Here is a 17,664-nt window from a genome sequence, read left to right as displayed (position 1 = left end):
CTGGTGAGCAATTTGTCCTTTCTTCAATTAGTCCATCTTATTAGGGAAACGCTGTTTCACTTGGACGTGTTCGCATCTCTTGTGCTGTAAGTTGAGGCCGTAGTGAGGGGTCATGTTTACTGTCAACCCGTCAGGAACGCTGAACTGCAGGTCTTGTAGCAAAGTGGCCAAGAAAAGGAAGACTTCCCACCGGGCAATGGGCTCTCCGATGCATCGCCGTTTCCCCAAACCGAATAGAAGGACTTTGTCCCGTTCATCCGCGTTGATTTCTTTCCCATTGGCAGTGAGAAAACGCTCGGGAATGAAGGCAGAGGGGTCTTTCCAATGATTCCTACAAAGAGGAGGCATGGAATGAAAGCTTGAGGTCAGTAGCTGAAAAATCTGGGTTTCCTGGCTTGAGTTCACACCAGAGGTGGTATTCAGCAGGTTATGACCAGTTCTGGAGAACCAGTAGTGGAAATTTTGAGTAGTCAGGAGAACTGGCAAATGCCACCTCTGGCTGGCCATGCCCCCATCTATTCTCTGCTTCCTGAGTCCCAGGAAAAGGGGATTTTGCAGTATCCTTCCCCTGGAGTGGGGAGGAATGGAGATTTTACAGTATCCTATCCCTGGAGTGGGGAGGGAATGGAGATTTTGCAGTATCCTTCCCCTGGAGTGGGAGGGAATGGGGATTTTGCAGTATCCTTGCCCTGGAGTGGGGAGGGAATGGGGATTTTGCAGTATGCTTCCCCTGGAGTGGGGAGGGAATGGGGATTTTGCAGTATGCTTCCCCTGGAGTGGGGAGGGAATGGGGATTTTGCAGTATGCTTCCCCTGGAGTGGGGAGGGAATGGGGATTTTGCAGTATCCTTCCCCTGGAGTGGGGAGGGAATGGAGATTTTGCAGTATCCTTCCCCTGGAGTGGGGAGGGAATGGGGATTTTGCAGTATCCTTGCCCTGGAGTGAGGAGGGAATGGGGATTTTGCAGTATGCTTCCCCTGGAGTGGGGAGGGAATGGGGATTTTGCAGTATCCTTCCCCTGGAGTGGGGAGGGAATGGAGATTTTGCAGTATTCTTCCCTGGAGTGGGGAGGGAATGGGGATTTTGCAGTATCCTTCCCCTGGAGTGGGAGGGAATGGGGATTTTGCAGTATCCTTCCCCTGGAGTGGGGAGGGAATGGGGATTTTGCAGTATCCTTCCCCTGGAGTGGGGAGGGAATGGAGATTTTGCAGTATCCTTCCCCTGGAGTGGGAGGGAATGGGGATTTTGCAGTATCCTTGCCCTGGAGTGGGGAGGGAATGGGGATTTTGCAGTATGCTTCCCCTGGAGTGGGGAGGGAATGGGGATTTTGCAGTATCCTTCCCCTGGAGTGGGGAGGGAATGGAGATTTTGCAGTATTCTTCCCCTGGAGTGGGGAGGGAATGGGGATTTTGCAGTATCCTTCCCCTGTAGTGGGGAGGGAATGGAGATTTTACAGTATCCTTCCCCTGCCACACCCACCAAGCCACGCCCACCACACCACACCCACAGAACCGGTAGTAAAAAATATTGAATCCCACCACTGGTTCACACATCACTAAAGGATACAACCAAGATCAAGGGAGGTACTAATACCACTCTATGAAGCTTTAGTAAGAGCACCCAGTTTTGGTCACCACACTATAAAAAAGACGTTGTGACTCTAGAAAGAATGCAAAGAAGAGCAACCAGGATGATGATGAGGGGAGTGAAGGTTAAAGCATGTGAAGAATAGTTGCAGGAACTGGGCATGGCTAGTCTAGTGAAGAAAAGGAACAAGGGAGATATCATAGCAGTCTTCCAATATTTGAAGGGCTGCCGCAGAGAGGAGGGGGGTCAAGCTATTTCCCAAAGCCCCTGAAGGCCAGACAAGGAATAATGGATGGAAACTGACCAAGGAGAGATTCAATCTGGAAACGAGAAGGAATTTTCCAACAGTGAGAACAATCAACCCATGGAAACAGCAGTTGCCTTCGGAAGTTGTGGGAGCTTCATCACTGGAGGCTTTCAAGAAGAGACTGGACTGCCATCTGTCAGAAATGATGTAATGCTTGGGCAGGGGGTTGGACTAGATGACCTACAAGGTCCCTTCCAACTCTGTTAATCTGTTAAATCACACCAAGCCTTAATACGGTTGCTTGGTTTAGGCTTAGCAAAATCCAGAGAGAAGCCAGAGAGTTGTGTTGTGGTCAACAAACCATATTTTAAGCCAGCTGTGGTTGGTCCCATCAAGAGACCTATTGGAGGCCAATTTTTCCAGTAAAGAGAAATTTCCTGACAGTGAAAACTCAAGCAGGGGGTTGACCTACAAGACCAAGGTCCCTTCCAACCAATATTTTGCTACAATATTTCTGTTATTCCATGAGAACTCACTACTTACTCATCATGGTTGACTTGCCACTGGTTGATAAAGACGCAGAGGTCCTTAGGAATGAAGTAGCCCTTGAAGATGATGTCCCTCGTAGTGCTGAAAAGAAAACAAGGAAATAAAAAAAATATTTTTGAAAGAGTGTGCCTGTTTAGGAAAAAAAAAAAAGGAAGACGGGTGTGTGCATTAGACAACTCTTAGGGAATGGCGGGGCTCCCCTAATTTTGCGCTATCGGTTTGGGTGAACCGTCCTGAACGGGTAGAATACCACTCTCAACTCCCCGCATTTTCGTGGGAGACAGGGAGGGGGAACGCATTCCACACATAATGTCGGCTGGAGTCTGTTCTGACCCCCCCTTCTTCACTCGTTCACAGACGACAGTCAGACAGACTTAAAAGGAAATAACTTTATCAGTCCTGGCTCAGGCTGGCTGCGAGCCCAAAAATAAACATAAATAATGTCTCTGGCAAAAAAGGTTACGCAGCAGAATGCAAAAACAAAGAGCTATTGCAGCCACACCAGGTTTATAGAAAGAAAGCAAATCACTTATCCAAGTGCCTCTCACAAACAAACTACGACCAATGAACGACGAACCACGAATGAACGAGTGAACGTTGACTCCTGCAACCAGGGCGTGGCACCATCAGTCCTTTTATCTCCAGAAGACGACACTAACGAGCCCCAGCTGCATTGTTATTCCTGCATCCCGACTCAACTCACAGCAAACTTCCGCTGAGTCACAACAGAGTCAGATTTCAGATTACTGCAGCCGGCTTGGGAGGGGTGCATTTTATAGGGGAATGTGATCTACGACACAGACTGAGGATTGGGAAGGAACGGGGGTAAAGTTCAGATGTCAGGCCTGCAATTATATTCCTTTTAGAATTTTGACTTGCCACACTTTCTCTTATTTCATTATGCTGTTTCGTTAGTATAGTTGATGGGAGGGGGGAATAGACAGGAGTAGGATTGTGGAATGTATTGTTTTCATTCCTTTCTAGAAGCTCAAGGTCATCTTTTGTCTCCGTACTTTTACACCTTACCAGAAGCAGCTGGGTGGAGATGCCAGCGTGGAAGAAGAAGATTGGACCATGTGATGGATTGTGGGTGTGAGGAAAAGATCGTGAACTTTTAACTGGGTGGGATTCTGATGTCATTTCCAGAATTGGGATTAACACAGATGTGCTAAGATGTCTGCTTTATTAAATTGGAACTTTAAGGATCGTGTTGCCTTGGACTCTGATTTAATTCTACATGATACTTGGAACGCTGACATGAGAATGAAACAAAGCACAGGCTTGGCTGCGAACAGATCTTGCCTAATGGAGCTCCTAATAAATCACTGGTTTTGTATTGAAAACTTGACTCAATAATTGTGATTCTATTGCAGCATCTTTAGAAAATCTGACAACCACCTCTGGTGGGATTCATGGCTGACTTGATGGGGCTGACCAGGTTCAGGGATTGGTGTGGGGACTCACCTATTTCTGTTAGGAATTTAGGGACTTACCAGTGGGGGAGTGTGAATGGCACGAAGGTAGAATGTCTGAACACTTCCAGGATGAAAGCTTCCGTGTAAGGGAGTAGGGAACGATCGGACAATCGTGGCTTCCGTTCTCTGCCGATGGTGACATCTGGAAGGCAGGAAGGAAACATCAAAGAGTTCCTTGCTCCCATGAGAAGGAAGGAAGGAAGGAAGGAAGGAAGGAAGGAAAGAAAGAAAGAAAGAAAGAAAGAAAGAAAGAAAGAAAGAAAGAAAGAAAGAAAGAAAGAAAGACAGATAGATAACTCCTGGTTCCAGATTAGTTATCCTGTCAGAGAAGTTGTGGACAAATACATTCAAATAAATAAGAAAGAAAGAAAGAAAGAAAGAGAGAGAGAGAGAGAGAGAGAGAGAAAGAAAGAAAGAAAGATAGATAGATAGATAGATAGATAGATAGATAGATAGATAGATAGATAGATAGATGACAGATAACTCCTGGTTACAGATTAGTTATCCTGTCAGAGAAGTTGTGGGATGAATACATTGAAATAAATAAATAAAAAAGAAAGAAAGAAAGAAAGAAAGAAGGAAAGAAAGAAAGAAAGAAAAGAAAAGAAAAGAAAAGAAAAAGAAAAAACTAACTCCTGGTTCCAGATTAATTGGTAGAGAAGGAAGAAACAACCCACCTATTTCTTCCTGGATCTTTTTCTGAATTTCGGGATAAGTGATGAGATACATGAGGGACCAGGACAAGCCGATGGACACTGTGCTGAAACCTGTAACAACACAAACACACGCATAGAGAAAAAGAGGACACGGCGGGACCAAAATAACTCCATCACACCTCCTTACACGGGGTGTGTGTGTGTGTGTCTCCCCTACAAGAGGTCTAATTTTGAAGCCCACCCCTGGAACAAAGTAAGGAATATGTGTAATTGAGGGCTTTGCTGGAGCCTGCTATCCCACAATAACCATTCAGGAGCCATGGAAAAGATCAGGGCCTGTGGGAATGGCCTTGGGGGGAAGACAGGAGGAAGAGCCTCAACTTGGACAAGTAGTATGTAAAACGTATCTCAGCCCACAGAAGTTAGTTAGTTAGTCCTTAGTTTTCCAGAGAGGAAAAAGAAAGTGGAGGGGGAGAGGGAGGAAACAGATATACTGGTAGTCCTTGATTTACGTCCAAAAGTCCAACATTTCTATGGCTAAGCGAGACAGTTAAGTGAGTTTTCCTCCTTTTACAACCTTTCTTGCCACAGTTGTGAAGCGAGGAACGGCAGTTGATAAGTTAGCAACCTGATTGTTAAGCGAATCCGGCTTCCGCGTTGACTTGGCTTGTTGGAAGGTCGCAAAAGGGGGGGGGCGCACAACTCTGGGACACAGCAATGGTCGTAAGTATGAACCAGTTGCCAAGCGCCTGGATTTTGATCCCACTGCTCTTAGGGATGCTACAATGGTCGTCAGTGTGAGAAACAAATCCCTTTTTTTTTCAGTGCCGTCATAGCTTGGAGCAGCCACTCAATGAGTGTAAGTTGTAAGTCGAGGACTACCTGTATTTCTCCTCGGGAGGGTTCACTTTTCATTAGACCAGAGGTGGGTTCCTACCAGTTCGCACCAGTTCTGTAGAACCGGTTCGTCAAATCTACCGAACCGGTTAGAAGAGGTTCCACCAGAAAGCAGGCCACACCTACAGAAGAGGTTCCAAAAATTTTTGAAACCCACCACTGACACACCCACACACAGACAGACAGACAGACAGACAGGCTTACACAGAGAGAGAAAGAGAAAGAGAAAGAGAAAGAAAGAAAGAAGAAAGAAAAAGTGAGAGAGAGATGAAAGAAAAAAAGGAAAAAGGGACAGAGAGACAAAAGGAAGGAAGGAGAGAGAGAGAGAGAGAGAGAGAGAGAAAGAGAAAGAGAGAGAGAAGACATGGCTGGCAAGGCGCTCCCACCAGGTCACATGGCTGGCAAGCCACTCCCACAAAGGAGGCCACACCCACAGAGTAGGTTCGAAAAATTTTTGAAATCCACCACTGACAGACAGACACACACACACACACACACACACACACTCACACAGAGAGAGAAAGAGAAAGAAAGAAAGAAAGAAAGAAAGAAAGAAGAAAAAAAGAAAGAAAGAAAAAAGAAAAAGTGAGAGAGAGATGAAAGAAAAAAAAGGATGAAAGGAAAAAGGGACAGAGAGACAAAAGGAAGGAAGGAGAGAGAGAGAGAGAGAGAGAGAGAGAGAACACATGGCTGGCAAGCCACTCCCACCAGGTCACATGGCTGGCAAGCCACTCCCACAAAGGAGGCCACACCCACAGAGTAGGTTCGAAAAAATTTTGAAACCCACGACTGCATTAGACCCTCAGGTGAAGAGCTTACCTGCCCCAAAAATATCATTGACCAGATTCACAATTTTCCCAGCCGGGAGCTGAGTTTTCACTTTGGCGTCCGTTTTCTGTTTCTGGCTTTCCTGGATCAGAGAATCGGTGATATCACGGATGTGATCCTGAAAGGAAAGGTCAAGGGAAGTTGGGTTGGCTTTGTTAGGTAAGCTCCCCGTTGGGAGAGCGAGTACGTTCAGAGAAGGGTTGTGAGAGTTGTGTTGGGAGAACACGCAAAAACCAGCATACAGAGACACTGCAGTTTAGATAGGCTTTTACTTTCGTGGAAATAGAGGTATCAGAGTCCATCAAACATCCAAGTCATACACGGATAAGACAGTCAGTCATCAATGTTTTTCAGTTAAGGGATAATCCAAATAATCATATAATAAGTCCGGTACACAAAGTTTGCTACCATTTGCAAAACTTACAATAGCTCACGACACTTTCTAACAGCCAGCTTCCAAAAACACTCAGATCAGATCAGCCCAGCATCTAACGAAACAGAGAGCTAACAGTCACTCTGGCTCCCTCTTATGGCCGATAGAGGAAAACAGCAACCAATCACATTTTACAGTATGATTTAAAGAAACAGGTACAACATTGTTATATGATTTATATATTGCCAACCCAACCGTTAGATTATATTCCTAACAGACTTTACAATAATACCACATAAGAGGCAACTTCAAGAACAATCAGCCTTTTGTTTTTTAGGAAGCTCCCAGCTTGGAACTGGGCCTGGATATTTCTCCCAACAATATTTTATCTTCAGGGATGGGACTGAAAATTGTTAGCAACCAGTTCTCTGCCCAGTTGCTTGGTGGGCGTGGCCTACTCGGCCTCCTGAACCATGACAGGAGGGAGTTTTTGCCCTCCCCAGGCTCCGGAGGCTTTGTTCGAGCCTCCGGGAGGGCAAAAATGGCCTCCCCCAGGCTCCAGAGGCCCTCTGGAGGCTGGAAACGGACCCATTTTTGGACTTTCAGTACTTCCAGTAGGCCTGTTTTTCGCCCTCCCCAGCCTCCGGAGGCTTCCCTCAAGTCTCAAGGAGAGTGAAAACAGCCTATCCTGTGCTCCGGAGACCCTCCGGAGGCCAGTTTCCAGATTTCCAGGGAGGCTGTTTTTCGCCCTCCCACAGCGCCCACGTGAGCCCTGCACTTAGCTGGCATGATGAACAGGCTGTGTGGAGACTCCTGGGAGTGGAGGGGTGGGCGAGGCCAGCCAGTTGCAAGGACTACCGGTGCAAACCGGCTGAATCTCACCCCTGCTTACCTTCCTGAAGCTCTCGTAATGCTCTTTCACGTTCTTCTGCAGGAAGCTATTGAATTGCTGATTGTAGCTCTTAAACTTCTTCACCTTGCTGTTGGGAAGATACTGAAGGACAGGGATGAAGCTGGCTAGACTTCCCAAGCCCGCGGTCTCCACAGACTGTTCGCTGTTGGTCACAATGTAGAGCAGTTCTTCGTCATCGTAGTCGTAACGCTTGCCGAAACACATGGCCAAAACCACGTTGGCCACCGCCACCATCAAGTACAGACAGGGGTCCAGGCGGCCCTTTGCGCACATGACCTCCTGGAGCTTTGCCTTCAGGTGATGGGCCTCCTTGGAGACGTGTTCTTCCAGGAGGCAGGTGGAGAAGGAAGTGAGGCTGGGTGAAGACGCAAAGGTTTTCAGGGCGTGTTGAGCCAGCTTGCGACGAGCAAACCACACCGGCCCGGAATCCGTGCTGAAGGACAAGCTCTGTCCATCGGTCACATGGCGGAAGATGTAAAGGTCGGGACGCCCCTTGAAGGCTTCTCCGTGTCTCACGAGAGCTTCCTTGATGGTCTCCATACCACTCAGCACCAAAATTGGCGTTGTCCCGATGTGGATCATCATGACGTCTCCGTAGATCTTGCTCATCCGACTCAAACTGAGGTGGACATTGGTCCCCACGTCCAGCATGTTGCCAATCAAGGGATAGCCCCGTGGCCCAGGGATTCTTTGGTGGCCCTGGGGGCCCTGTTTCCGGAAGGTCTGGAGGACTAAGAAGAGCAGGCAGAAAACAGCCAGGCCAATCAGGACCTCGGTCGCTGAAATGGATGCCAGGATTCCCAGGAGCCCCATGGCAAACCTGGAGAAAGGTTGTCTTCAGATCTCTACTGACATTAGAGTAAAGATAGGACAGGCGGTAGGGAAAAATCAGTACAGGGAGTCCTTGTCTTACGACCATGATTGGGCTCAGAATTTCCACTGCTAAGCAAGGTGGTTGTTAAGTGGGTCCTTCCCAATGTTATAATCATTTCTGCCACAACTGTTTAGCAAGTCACTGCAGCTGTTAAATGGGTTAAGCAAATCTGTCTTCCCCTGTTGACTTTTTTCTTCCTTCCTTCCTTCCTTCCTTCCTTCCTTCCTTCCTTTCCTTCCTTCCTTCGCTCCTCCTTCACTCCCTTCCTCATGTTTCCTTCCTTCCTTCCCCCTCCCTTTCCCTCCCTCTGTCATGTTTCCTTCCTTCCTCCTTTCCTTCCTCCCTCGATCATCTTTCCTTCCTTTCTTTCCCCTCCCTCCCCCTCCATCCATCATGTTTCCTCCCTCCCTTGTTTCCTTCCTTCTTTCCTCCCTCCCACTCTCCCTTATGTTTCCTTCCTTCCTTCTTTCCCCCCTCCCTCATGTTTCCTTCCTTCTTTCCTCCCTCCCTCCCTCGTTTTCCTTCCTTCTTTCCTCCCTTCTACCTCTCCCTCATGTTTCCTTCCTTCTTTCCTCCCTCCCTCGTTTTCCTTCCTTCTTTTCTCCCTTCTTCCTCTCCCTCATGTTTCCTTCCTTCTTTCCTCTCTCCCTCCCTCCCTCATGTTTCCTTCCTTCTTTCCTCCCTCCCTCATGTTTCCTTCCTTCTTTCCTCCCTCCCTCCCTCATTTTTCCTTCCTTCTTTCCTCTCTTCTTCCTCTCTCCCTCATGTTTCCTTCCTTCTCTCCCTCCCTCCATCCCTCATGTTTCCTTCCTTCTTTCCTCCCTCCCTCATTTTTCCTCCCTTCTTTCCTCCCTTCTTCCTCTCTCCCTCATGTTTCCTTCCTTCTCTCCCTTCCTCCCTCCCTCCCTCCCTCCCTCATGTTTCCTTCCTTCTTTCCTTCCTCCCCTCTCTCCCTCCCATAACAAATACCTGGTAAAATCAGGAGGAATAAGAACTAGTGGTGAGGCCAACAAAATCTCCAAGTCAAAAGTTCTCGTCCAAATGTCTTCAGCTCTTTCTCCTGCCAGCTGCTGGCTACCTTATGAGAAGGTTTTTCCGGGCTCTCCTATTTGGGAAATGATTATTTAACCCACAAACTCTCCAAGTTCAGCTGGAGAAAATCCAAGGAAAATATCCCATCCCATGGCACTGGGCTAAAATCCAGGTAATATATATTGTGCTTCTTGATTACCAAGATCCTCCCAGATTTTTGCTGGTAATGAAGGAGGCTGGTGCTTTCTTTTGCATTCAACCACTGTTTAAACCTAGCTTATTTAATAGAGTCCAGCTGGCTGGGTTTGCACAATACCTTAATCCCTAAACCCTTATCTGGAGCCAAAAGGAAACAAATAAATTTAATAAGTCAATAAATAAAGCAAAACAAGGCCCAAGATGGTTCACAGTGATTTGGGAACTCTTCAATAGGTAGACCAGACTAAAGGGTAAAGGTTCCCCTCGCACATATGTGCTAGTCGTTCCCAACTCTAGGGGGCGGTGTTCATCTCCTCTTCAAAGCCAAAGAGCCAGCATTATCGGAAGACGTCTCTGTGGTCATGTGGCCGGCATGACTCAACGCTGAAGGCGCACAGAACGCTGTTCCCTTCCCATCAAAGGTGGTTCCTATTTTTCTACTTGCATTTTTTACGTGCTTTCGAACTGTTAGGTTGGCAGAAGCTGGGACAAGTAACAGGAGCTCACTCCTTTATGCGGCGCTAGGGATTCGAACCGTCGAGCTGCCGGCATGACTAAAACACCAAAGGAGCACGGAACGCTGTTACCTTCCCACCAAAGCTGGTCCCTATTTTTCTACTCGCATTTTTTACATGCTTTTGAACTGTTAGGTTGGCAGAAGCTGGGACAAGTAACAGGAGCTCACTCCTTTATGCGGCGCTAGGGATTCGAACCGTCGAGCTGCTGGCATGACTAAAACACACCAAAGGAGCACGGAACGCTGTTACCTTCCCACCAAAGGTGGTTCCTATTTTTCCACTTGCGTTTTTTATGTGCTTTCGAACTGTTAGGTTGGCAGAAGCTGGGACAAGTCACGGGAGCTCCCTCCGTTACGCGGCGCTAGGGATTCGAACCGCCCAGCTGCCGACCTTTCTGATCGACAAGAATAGGATGATTCCATGGTGAGGAGAACAGGATGGACTTGGTGGAACATTGGGGTGATGAGCTCATCCCTTGGTTGAAAAAAGGACAGAATCTCCCGACCAGGCAGGATAAAAACCAAGTTAAAAATTAGCTAGCTGTGCGTGAGAAGCCCTAGAGACCAGCTCGGTGCCACTTTTCAGAGCCAAGAGAGAAAACAAACAGAGGTATAAGGAATAAAAGTTCAGGGTATCTGAAATCGGGCTGTGGAGAACACCCTGAAGGAGGAATATACTTTTCTGAAGGGACTCGCTGAATAACCAGAGCTTTTCAACACCTTCATTGAAGTCCCTCACCATTATTATTATCCCAGTGGCCTGGATCAACGTGGCTGCTTTCCCCGGTGGGGAAGGCAGTGGCTATCCATTTCTATTCTTCTGGCAAAGGAAATTCAAGAAACATGTTCACAAATTCACCAGGAGCTAAGCTTGGCTGGAGAGAAACTTTACTTTTATCTTGTACAAATAGTAACCCCTGAGTTTATTATTCTGAAGGCTCTCTGTTAAATCTTTGACAAACAAAGGAAATTCTAAAGCACTTAAGGCTGCCAGCCAAAGGGGAGCTGTCAAAAGTTGTTTTGACTGGAGAGGTTGTCAAATAATATTTATATTCGATCTCCTGAAATGCTGGAAGAAGAAGAGATGGTGAACCAAACTTCTTCGATCTCAGGAGGCCGAGTTCGACACGCTGTTTTAAAGGTGGCCATCGTACAATTTTTTCCCCAGCTGCTGATTCCTTCAAGCATTCAAAGACTCCAGTTCCCATCAGCCTCAAGAATTATGGCTAATGGTTCTTTCCCTCCCCCCCCCAATTGTTATATTTTTTATTCTCTTACATACCGTTTTAAGTATACATTCACATAATTGTTATTCTTCTTTACATTTATCATTCTTATACATTTGTTATTCCGTTTAATAGGCTATAATATACAATTCAGATTGCTTTATTTACCATCCCTTCTGCCTGTTGTAACACCACCTTATTTCCCCTTTCTTTTCTCCCTCCCTCTCTTCTCTACTACCTTCCTCCTCTCTTTCCTCTTCCTTCTTCCCTTACCTCTCCCCTATGCCTACTCTTCCTTTTCCCCTTCCTATCCTCCCTCCTTCTCTTTCTCTCCCTTCCATCCAACTCTCCTTACCTAAAACCTGGCTGTTCCGGCAGGCCTGGGGCTGTTGACCCCAAAATATGGTCCAGCCCCACTTGGAATGGAGCGCATGGTGTGTTTTTTAAATCTATCTTTTCTTTCCTTCTATTCTTTTTGATTTGTATTGTTAGCCGCCCCGAGTCCTACGGGATTGGGCGGCATACAAATGCTATTAAACTTTGAAATTTTGCTAATCTGTTAACTTCTGTTAACTTCCAGTTTTCAACCACACTATAAAAAAAGATGTTGAGACTCTAGAAAGAGTGCAGAGAAGAGCAACCAGGAAGATGAGGGGACTGGAGACTAAAGCATATGAAAAACAGTTGCAGGAACTGGGCAAGGCTAGTCTAGGGAAGAGAAGGACCAAGGGGGACAGGATAGGAGTCTCCCAATATTTGAGGGGCTGCTACAGAGAGGAGGAGGGGGTCAAGCTATTTTCCAAAACACCCGAAGGCCAGACAAGGAAGAATGGATGGACACTGAACAAGGAGAGATTCAACCTGGAAATAAGGAGGAATTTCCTGACAGGGAGAACAATCAACCCATGGAAGAGAAGTTGTGGGAGCTTCATCCCTGGAGGCTTTCAAGAAGAGACTGGACTGCCATTTGTCAGAAATGGTTTAGGGTCTCCTGCTTGGGCGGGGGGTTGGACTAGATGACCTACAAGGTCCCTTCCAACTCTGTTAATTTAATCTAATTCAAATGGAGCCATCCGGTGGCTTCTGCCCCTTGTGATTGTGATGCCTTACAAACCACAACACAGATCTATGCCTGTCCTTCATATCCTGATGAGTGCACGTTTGTGACCCTCACAGCAGCGCGACAAAACACAATGAATGTTGCTAAGTTTCCAAACCAGGTCTGTTTAACGTCGACATATTGTCGGTTGTTGCATTTTATATTTTGAATGTCGCGTTGCGTGGAACGCCTTATTTTAATTGTGGCGCTTCCGATACGAAGAAAGAAAGCCAAGGGAGCAGAATCCTTTTTGGAAGCCCCAGGCTGGGAGCTAGAAAGGTTTGTGTGCCAACCTCTCTCACCCTCCCTTTGCCCAAGATCACAAGATGTGGACATGGCTGGGATTGCCCAACCTTTAGCGACATCTGGCCTTGTCTCCATGTTAACGATTGCCCAGGGTTGCGTGCAAACGCTACTTGGTCAACATTCAATAGGTTCTCCACTGCAAACAGAGAGAGAAGGGACAGAGCCAACGGGGCACGGGAGTTCACTCAACCAGGCACCTCTGCTGGCTGGGCAATTGGGCTCTTCTGGGTGGGCAGAAGGACCTCTAGCTGAGCCAGTGAGTAATTAAGAGCAGAGCACTGTCCCCACAGTCCAGGATCAGGAGCCAGTTTTTGAATCCATCACATTTGAGGGCCCCCCAGGTGAAAGCAGGCTAACCCAGAGCTCCTTCTAGTAGAATAGAATAGAATAGATTAGAAAGGAATGGAACAGAACATAATTTAGAATAGAATAGAATGGAATGGAATAGAATAGAATTTAGAATAGAATAGAATAGAATTTAGAATAGAATGGAATTTAGAATAGAATGGAACGGAATAGAACAGAATTTAAAGTAGAATAGAATAGAATTGAATGGAACAGAACATAATTTAGAATAGAATAGAATAGAATTTAGAATAGAATGGAATTTAGAATAGAATGGAACGGAACAGAACATAATTTAGAATAGAATAGAATAGAATTTAGAATAGAATGGAATTTAGAATAGAATGGAACGGAATAGAACAGAATTTAAAATAGAATAGAATAGAATGGAATGGAACAGAACATAATTTAGAATAGAATAGAATAGAATGGAATGGAATAGAATAGAATTTAGAATAGAATGGAACGGAACAGAACATAATTTAGAATAGAATAGAATAGAATTTGGAATGGAATGGAACGGAACAGAACATAATTTAGAATAGAATAGAATTTAGAATAGAATGGAATTTAGAATAGAATGGAACGGAATAGAACAGAATTTAAAATAGAATAGAATAGAATGGAACGGAACAGAACATAATTTAGAATAGAATAGAATAGAATGGAACGGAATAGAACATAATTTAAAATAGAATAGAATAGAATGGAACAGAACAGAACATAATTTAGAATAGAATAGAATAGTGTTTTTCAACCACTGTGCCGCGGCACACTAGTGTGCCGTGACATAGTATAAGGTGTGCCGTGGGAAAATTACTTTATATATAGTCAATATAGGCACAGAGTTAATTTTTTTTAACATTTTCTAATGGTGGTGTGCCTCGTGATTTTTTTCATGAAAAAAGTGTGCCTTTGCACAAAAAAGGTTGAAAAACACTGATCTAGGTCATAGTTGTCTCAAGGGTGGGTCTCCCAATGGTAACTGGACTGGCGTTTTTTTCTTAAGGAAGACGGAGAAAGAGGAGGAGGAGGAGGAGGAGGAGGAGGAGGAGGAAGAGGAGGAAGAGGAAAAAGAGAAGGAAGAAGCAGCAGAGAAGGAGGACAAGGAAGAAGAAGATGAAGAAGAAAAAAACATTTCACCTCATCTAAGAAGCTTCATCAGTTCTGATGGGATCCTTCCATCTTCCTGCCATCAGAACTTATGAAGCTTCTCGGATGAGAAGTGAAATGTTTCCTCCTCCTCCTCCTCCTCCTTCCTTCCTTCCTTCTCCTCCTCTGCTGCCTCCTCTTTTTCCTCGTCCTCTTATTCTTCCTCCTTCTCCTCTCCTCCTTTACTTCTTTTCATCATCATCATCTTCTTCTTCTTCCTCCTCCTCCTCTTCTCCTTCTCCTTCTATTTCTTCTCCTCCTCCTTCTCTTCCTCCTTCTTCTTCCTCTTCTTCTTCTCCTCCTCCTCCCTCAAGGAAAAAAACAGTCCAGCTGCCTTTTGAAAAAGCAACTTTGAGAAAACAAAGGAGGGCTGTCCAACTAGGAACCACGGCTGTGGTCCGTTGAGCGCTTTCTTGCAACTTTATCCTTTTGCGCAGCCAAAGAAACCTTAGCCGTCTCTTTTTCAATCTTCCTGCTTAGGGAGAACTGTGTGTGTGTGTGTGTGTGTGTGTGTGTGTGTGTGTGTGTGTGTGTGTGTAAGGAAGCATTAGGAGTACAGATAGTCCTCGATTTACAACTACGATTGAGCCCCCAAATATTGTTGCTGAGTGAGACGGTTGGGAAGTGAGTTTCACTTCATTTTACGATCTTTCTGGCCCCCGTTGTTAAGTTAGTCTCCTGGTTGTTAAGCGAAGCGGGCTTCCCTGTTGACTTTGCTTGCCAGAAGGTCGCAAAAGATGGCCGGGTGACCTCCCAGGACATAGCCCCCCCCCCCGTTGTAAATATGAACCGGTTGCCCCACGGATGAAGTTTGATCATGTTACCACCGGGATGCTGCCACGGTCATAAGTGTGGAAAAAACGGCCCCAAGTTCAAAAATGGTAACTAAACAAGTCCTGACTCTAGGGGGCGGTGCTCATCTCCGTTTCAAAGCCGAAGAGCCAGCGCTGTCCGAAGACGTCTCTGTGGTCATGTGGCCGGCATGACTCAATGCCGAAGGCGCACGGAACGCTGTTCCCTTCCCACCAAAGGTGGTCCCTATTTTTCTACTTGCATTTTTTAACATGTTTTCGAACTGCTAGGTGGGCAGAAGCTGGGACAAGTCACGGGAGCTCACTCCGTTACACAGCGCTAGGGATTTGAACCGCCAAACTGCCAACCTTTCTGATCGACAAGCTCAGCGTCTTAGCCACTGAGCAATTTAACTAACTAACGAATTAATTAATTACTGGAGACCCCCCCCCCTCCAGTAATCAAAGCAGACAGAATAACCTGCCATTTTGATATTTCTTTTTCTTCTTCTTTTAAATAGATTTTTATTCTTTTTTCCCATCTGTAACAACTTTCAATCATCACATTAACATTGTTGTGTCATCATACCTATGTATGTATGTATGTATGTATGTATGTATGTATGTATGTATGTATGTATGTCAGGGCTGGGTTTCGACCGGTTCGCACCGGTCCCTGCGATCCGGTTGGTCGCCGAACCCGGAAGTAAGTAACTTCCGGGAACGGCGAAGCCCTCCCCCCGCGCCCCCGTGCACCCGCACACCCGCGCCCGCTCCTTACCCGGTTTTTTCAAATTTCGCGCTTTCCACGCATGCGCAGAACGCCTGCGCGATCCTCCAGGAGCAGCTGGAGCATCGCGCAGACGCTAGTACGCACACGCGTGCCGCCGGCCTCGTTCCAACCGATCCGGTTGGAACGGGGCGAGAAACCCACCCCTGATGTATGTATATATGTATATGTGTTTGTGTGTGTGTGTGTGTGTGTGTGTGTGTGTTGCGTTTGTGCTGATAAATAAATAAAGGGAGACTAGTATAGATCTATTTCAAGCTATTTAGCTCTCATCAGCTAGCCATACCCTTACTGGGATTTGAAGCTGTGCTGTATTACATATTAGGCAGTTGTGTTAGTCACTAAGCCACAGGCTCTCCTCCTCTATCTATCTATCTATCTATCTATCTATCTATCTATCTATCTATCTATCTATCTATCTCTTTTATCGCTTCTATATTTATATACATTCATTTACAGTTCTCTACATTTCTCTATTGCTTCTTGGCTAAATTAACTTCATTTCTGTTATACAACCATTTTATACCAATTGTCCCAAATTTCATAGTAGTCAGACGCCTCCTTATCCTTTAATCTTAATGTTAATTTATTCATTTCTGTGCAATCTAGAATTTTCTGAATCATTCATCTGGGGGGAATATTGCTCTCTTTCTAACATTAAGCAAATGTTATTCTGGCTGTAGTCAACTAGTGTATTAATATATATTTAATTTTCTTTCTATCTTTCCCCTTGGTTATTCCCAACAGAAAAAAAAAGTCATTTTGATATTTTTTTCCAACCATAACCTGCAGGCACTCTACTTGATCCCCCCCTCAAAGACCCCCATCAAAGGAGGGGACGACCTTGTGGGTCACCCCTCTTCCTGACCCTGGCTTTCACCCAGCCCTCTCCCAGAAAAGTGAAATATCCTAGGAAATATTGAAAAGGCAGAATATTTATCTGGATATGAAAAGAAAGAAACATGTTTTAAAAGACAGAATAGTTGCCTGTAGCTTCCTGCCCATCCCCACTTTGTCAATGGGCCATTAAGAAGGCCAAGTTAGTCCACTTTACATAATAAAGGCTTCTCCCCTTCAGCTCCAGAGCGATGGGATTAAAGCATGATAATATTGGCCCCAACTGACCACATGGCATCTGAGAACTCAACCAAACCTGGATTCAAAACGCAGCCTAGAGAGTCGCCCCTGCATGGCCCCATGGGAGTCTGACAACCAATCAGAATACATTTCTTACACAGGAACAGGAAACAGAGAGGTGGGACTGAACAGGTTATAAAAAGCCTAGCAAGCCCCTCCCTCAGCCCTTCTCTTCTTCTCCACCAACATGGAAGCATGCGATCCCCTTTTCTGTTCAGGGCTCAAGCCGTGTGGTCCTGTCCACCATTAAAACCATCTTTCCAAGCAGCCTCCGTGTCTCCAGTGTCTTTTTCCCCACTTGGAGCCCAACCCAGAAGGACATTTCTTTCATCACTCCCCTGAGCCAAAGGCCCCAATGTGGCCTTCCCCTGCCTTCCCCTTCCTGGGGTCTCTTAAGGAAAGAAGGAACCCGCTAAAGCGAGCCACTGGGTACTGTTTGCTGACCCAAATCTTTAACAGTCATAGCCATCTTTCCTGCAGGCTGTTTTTGCAAGCTGAGGTTTTTTTTTTTTTGAGCCCGAGATCACCAGGGTGTGCCCAGGAAGGACTTGGGAGGCACAGGCTGCCAGTCACGCAAGGGTTTTGCAGCCAGGAGGATGGTATCTGGCCCAGCCTGGCATTGGGCACTGCGTTTCGTTCTCACCCAGCCTTGTCACGAACGTTTTAATTTTCT

General features: G+C 46.0%; 1 protein-coding gene across 3 annotated transcripts; it reads right to left on the bottom strand.

The window, feature by feature from the left end:
• Nucleotides 1-20: 20 nt before the first annotated feature.
• On the bottom strand, nucleotides 21-9,606 carry LOC116519175 (cytochrome P450 1A5-like). 3 transcript variants are annotated; one of them, XM_032232921.1, is made up of 7 exons: nucleotides 9,368-9,606; nucleotides 7,504-8,369; nucleotides 6,230-6,356; nucleotides 4,535-4,624; nucleotides 3,876-3,999; nucleotides 2,377-2,463; nucleotides 21-331 (listed from the first exon to the last, which is right to left on the bottom strand). In XM_032232921.1, the coding sequence occupies exons 2-7, from the start codon at nucleotides 8,335-8,337 to the stop codon at nucleotides 28-30; spliced, it is 1,566 nt and encodes a 521-aa protein (XP_032088812.1). In that variant the 5' UTR covers nucleotides 8,338-8,369; nucleotides 9,368-9,606; the 3' UTR covers nucleotides 21-27. The 3 variants fall into 3 exon arrangements, with proteins under 3 accessions (XP_032088812.1, XP_032088813.1, XP_032088810.1); XM_032232922.1 differs by having other exon boundaries at nucleotides 7,504-8,344; XM_032232919.1 differs by having other exon boundaries at nucleotides 7,504-8,372; nucleotides 9,368-9,598.
• Between the last annotated feature and the right edge of the window lie 8,058 nt (nucleotides 9,607-17,664).

The sequence above is a fragment of the Thamnophis elegans genome, chromosome 16 (assembly GCF_009769535.1).
Source record: "Thamnophis elegans isolate rThaEle1 chromosome 16, rThaEle1.pri, whole genome shotgun sequence".
Taxonomy (NCBI): domain Eukaryota; kingdom Metazoa; phylum Chordata; class Lepidosauria; order Squamata; family Colubridae; genus Thamnophis; species Thamnophis elegans.
Note: the sequence above shows the minus strand (reverse complement) of the source record. Positions and strands in the feature narration are given on the sequence as shown.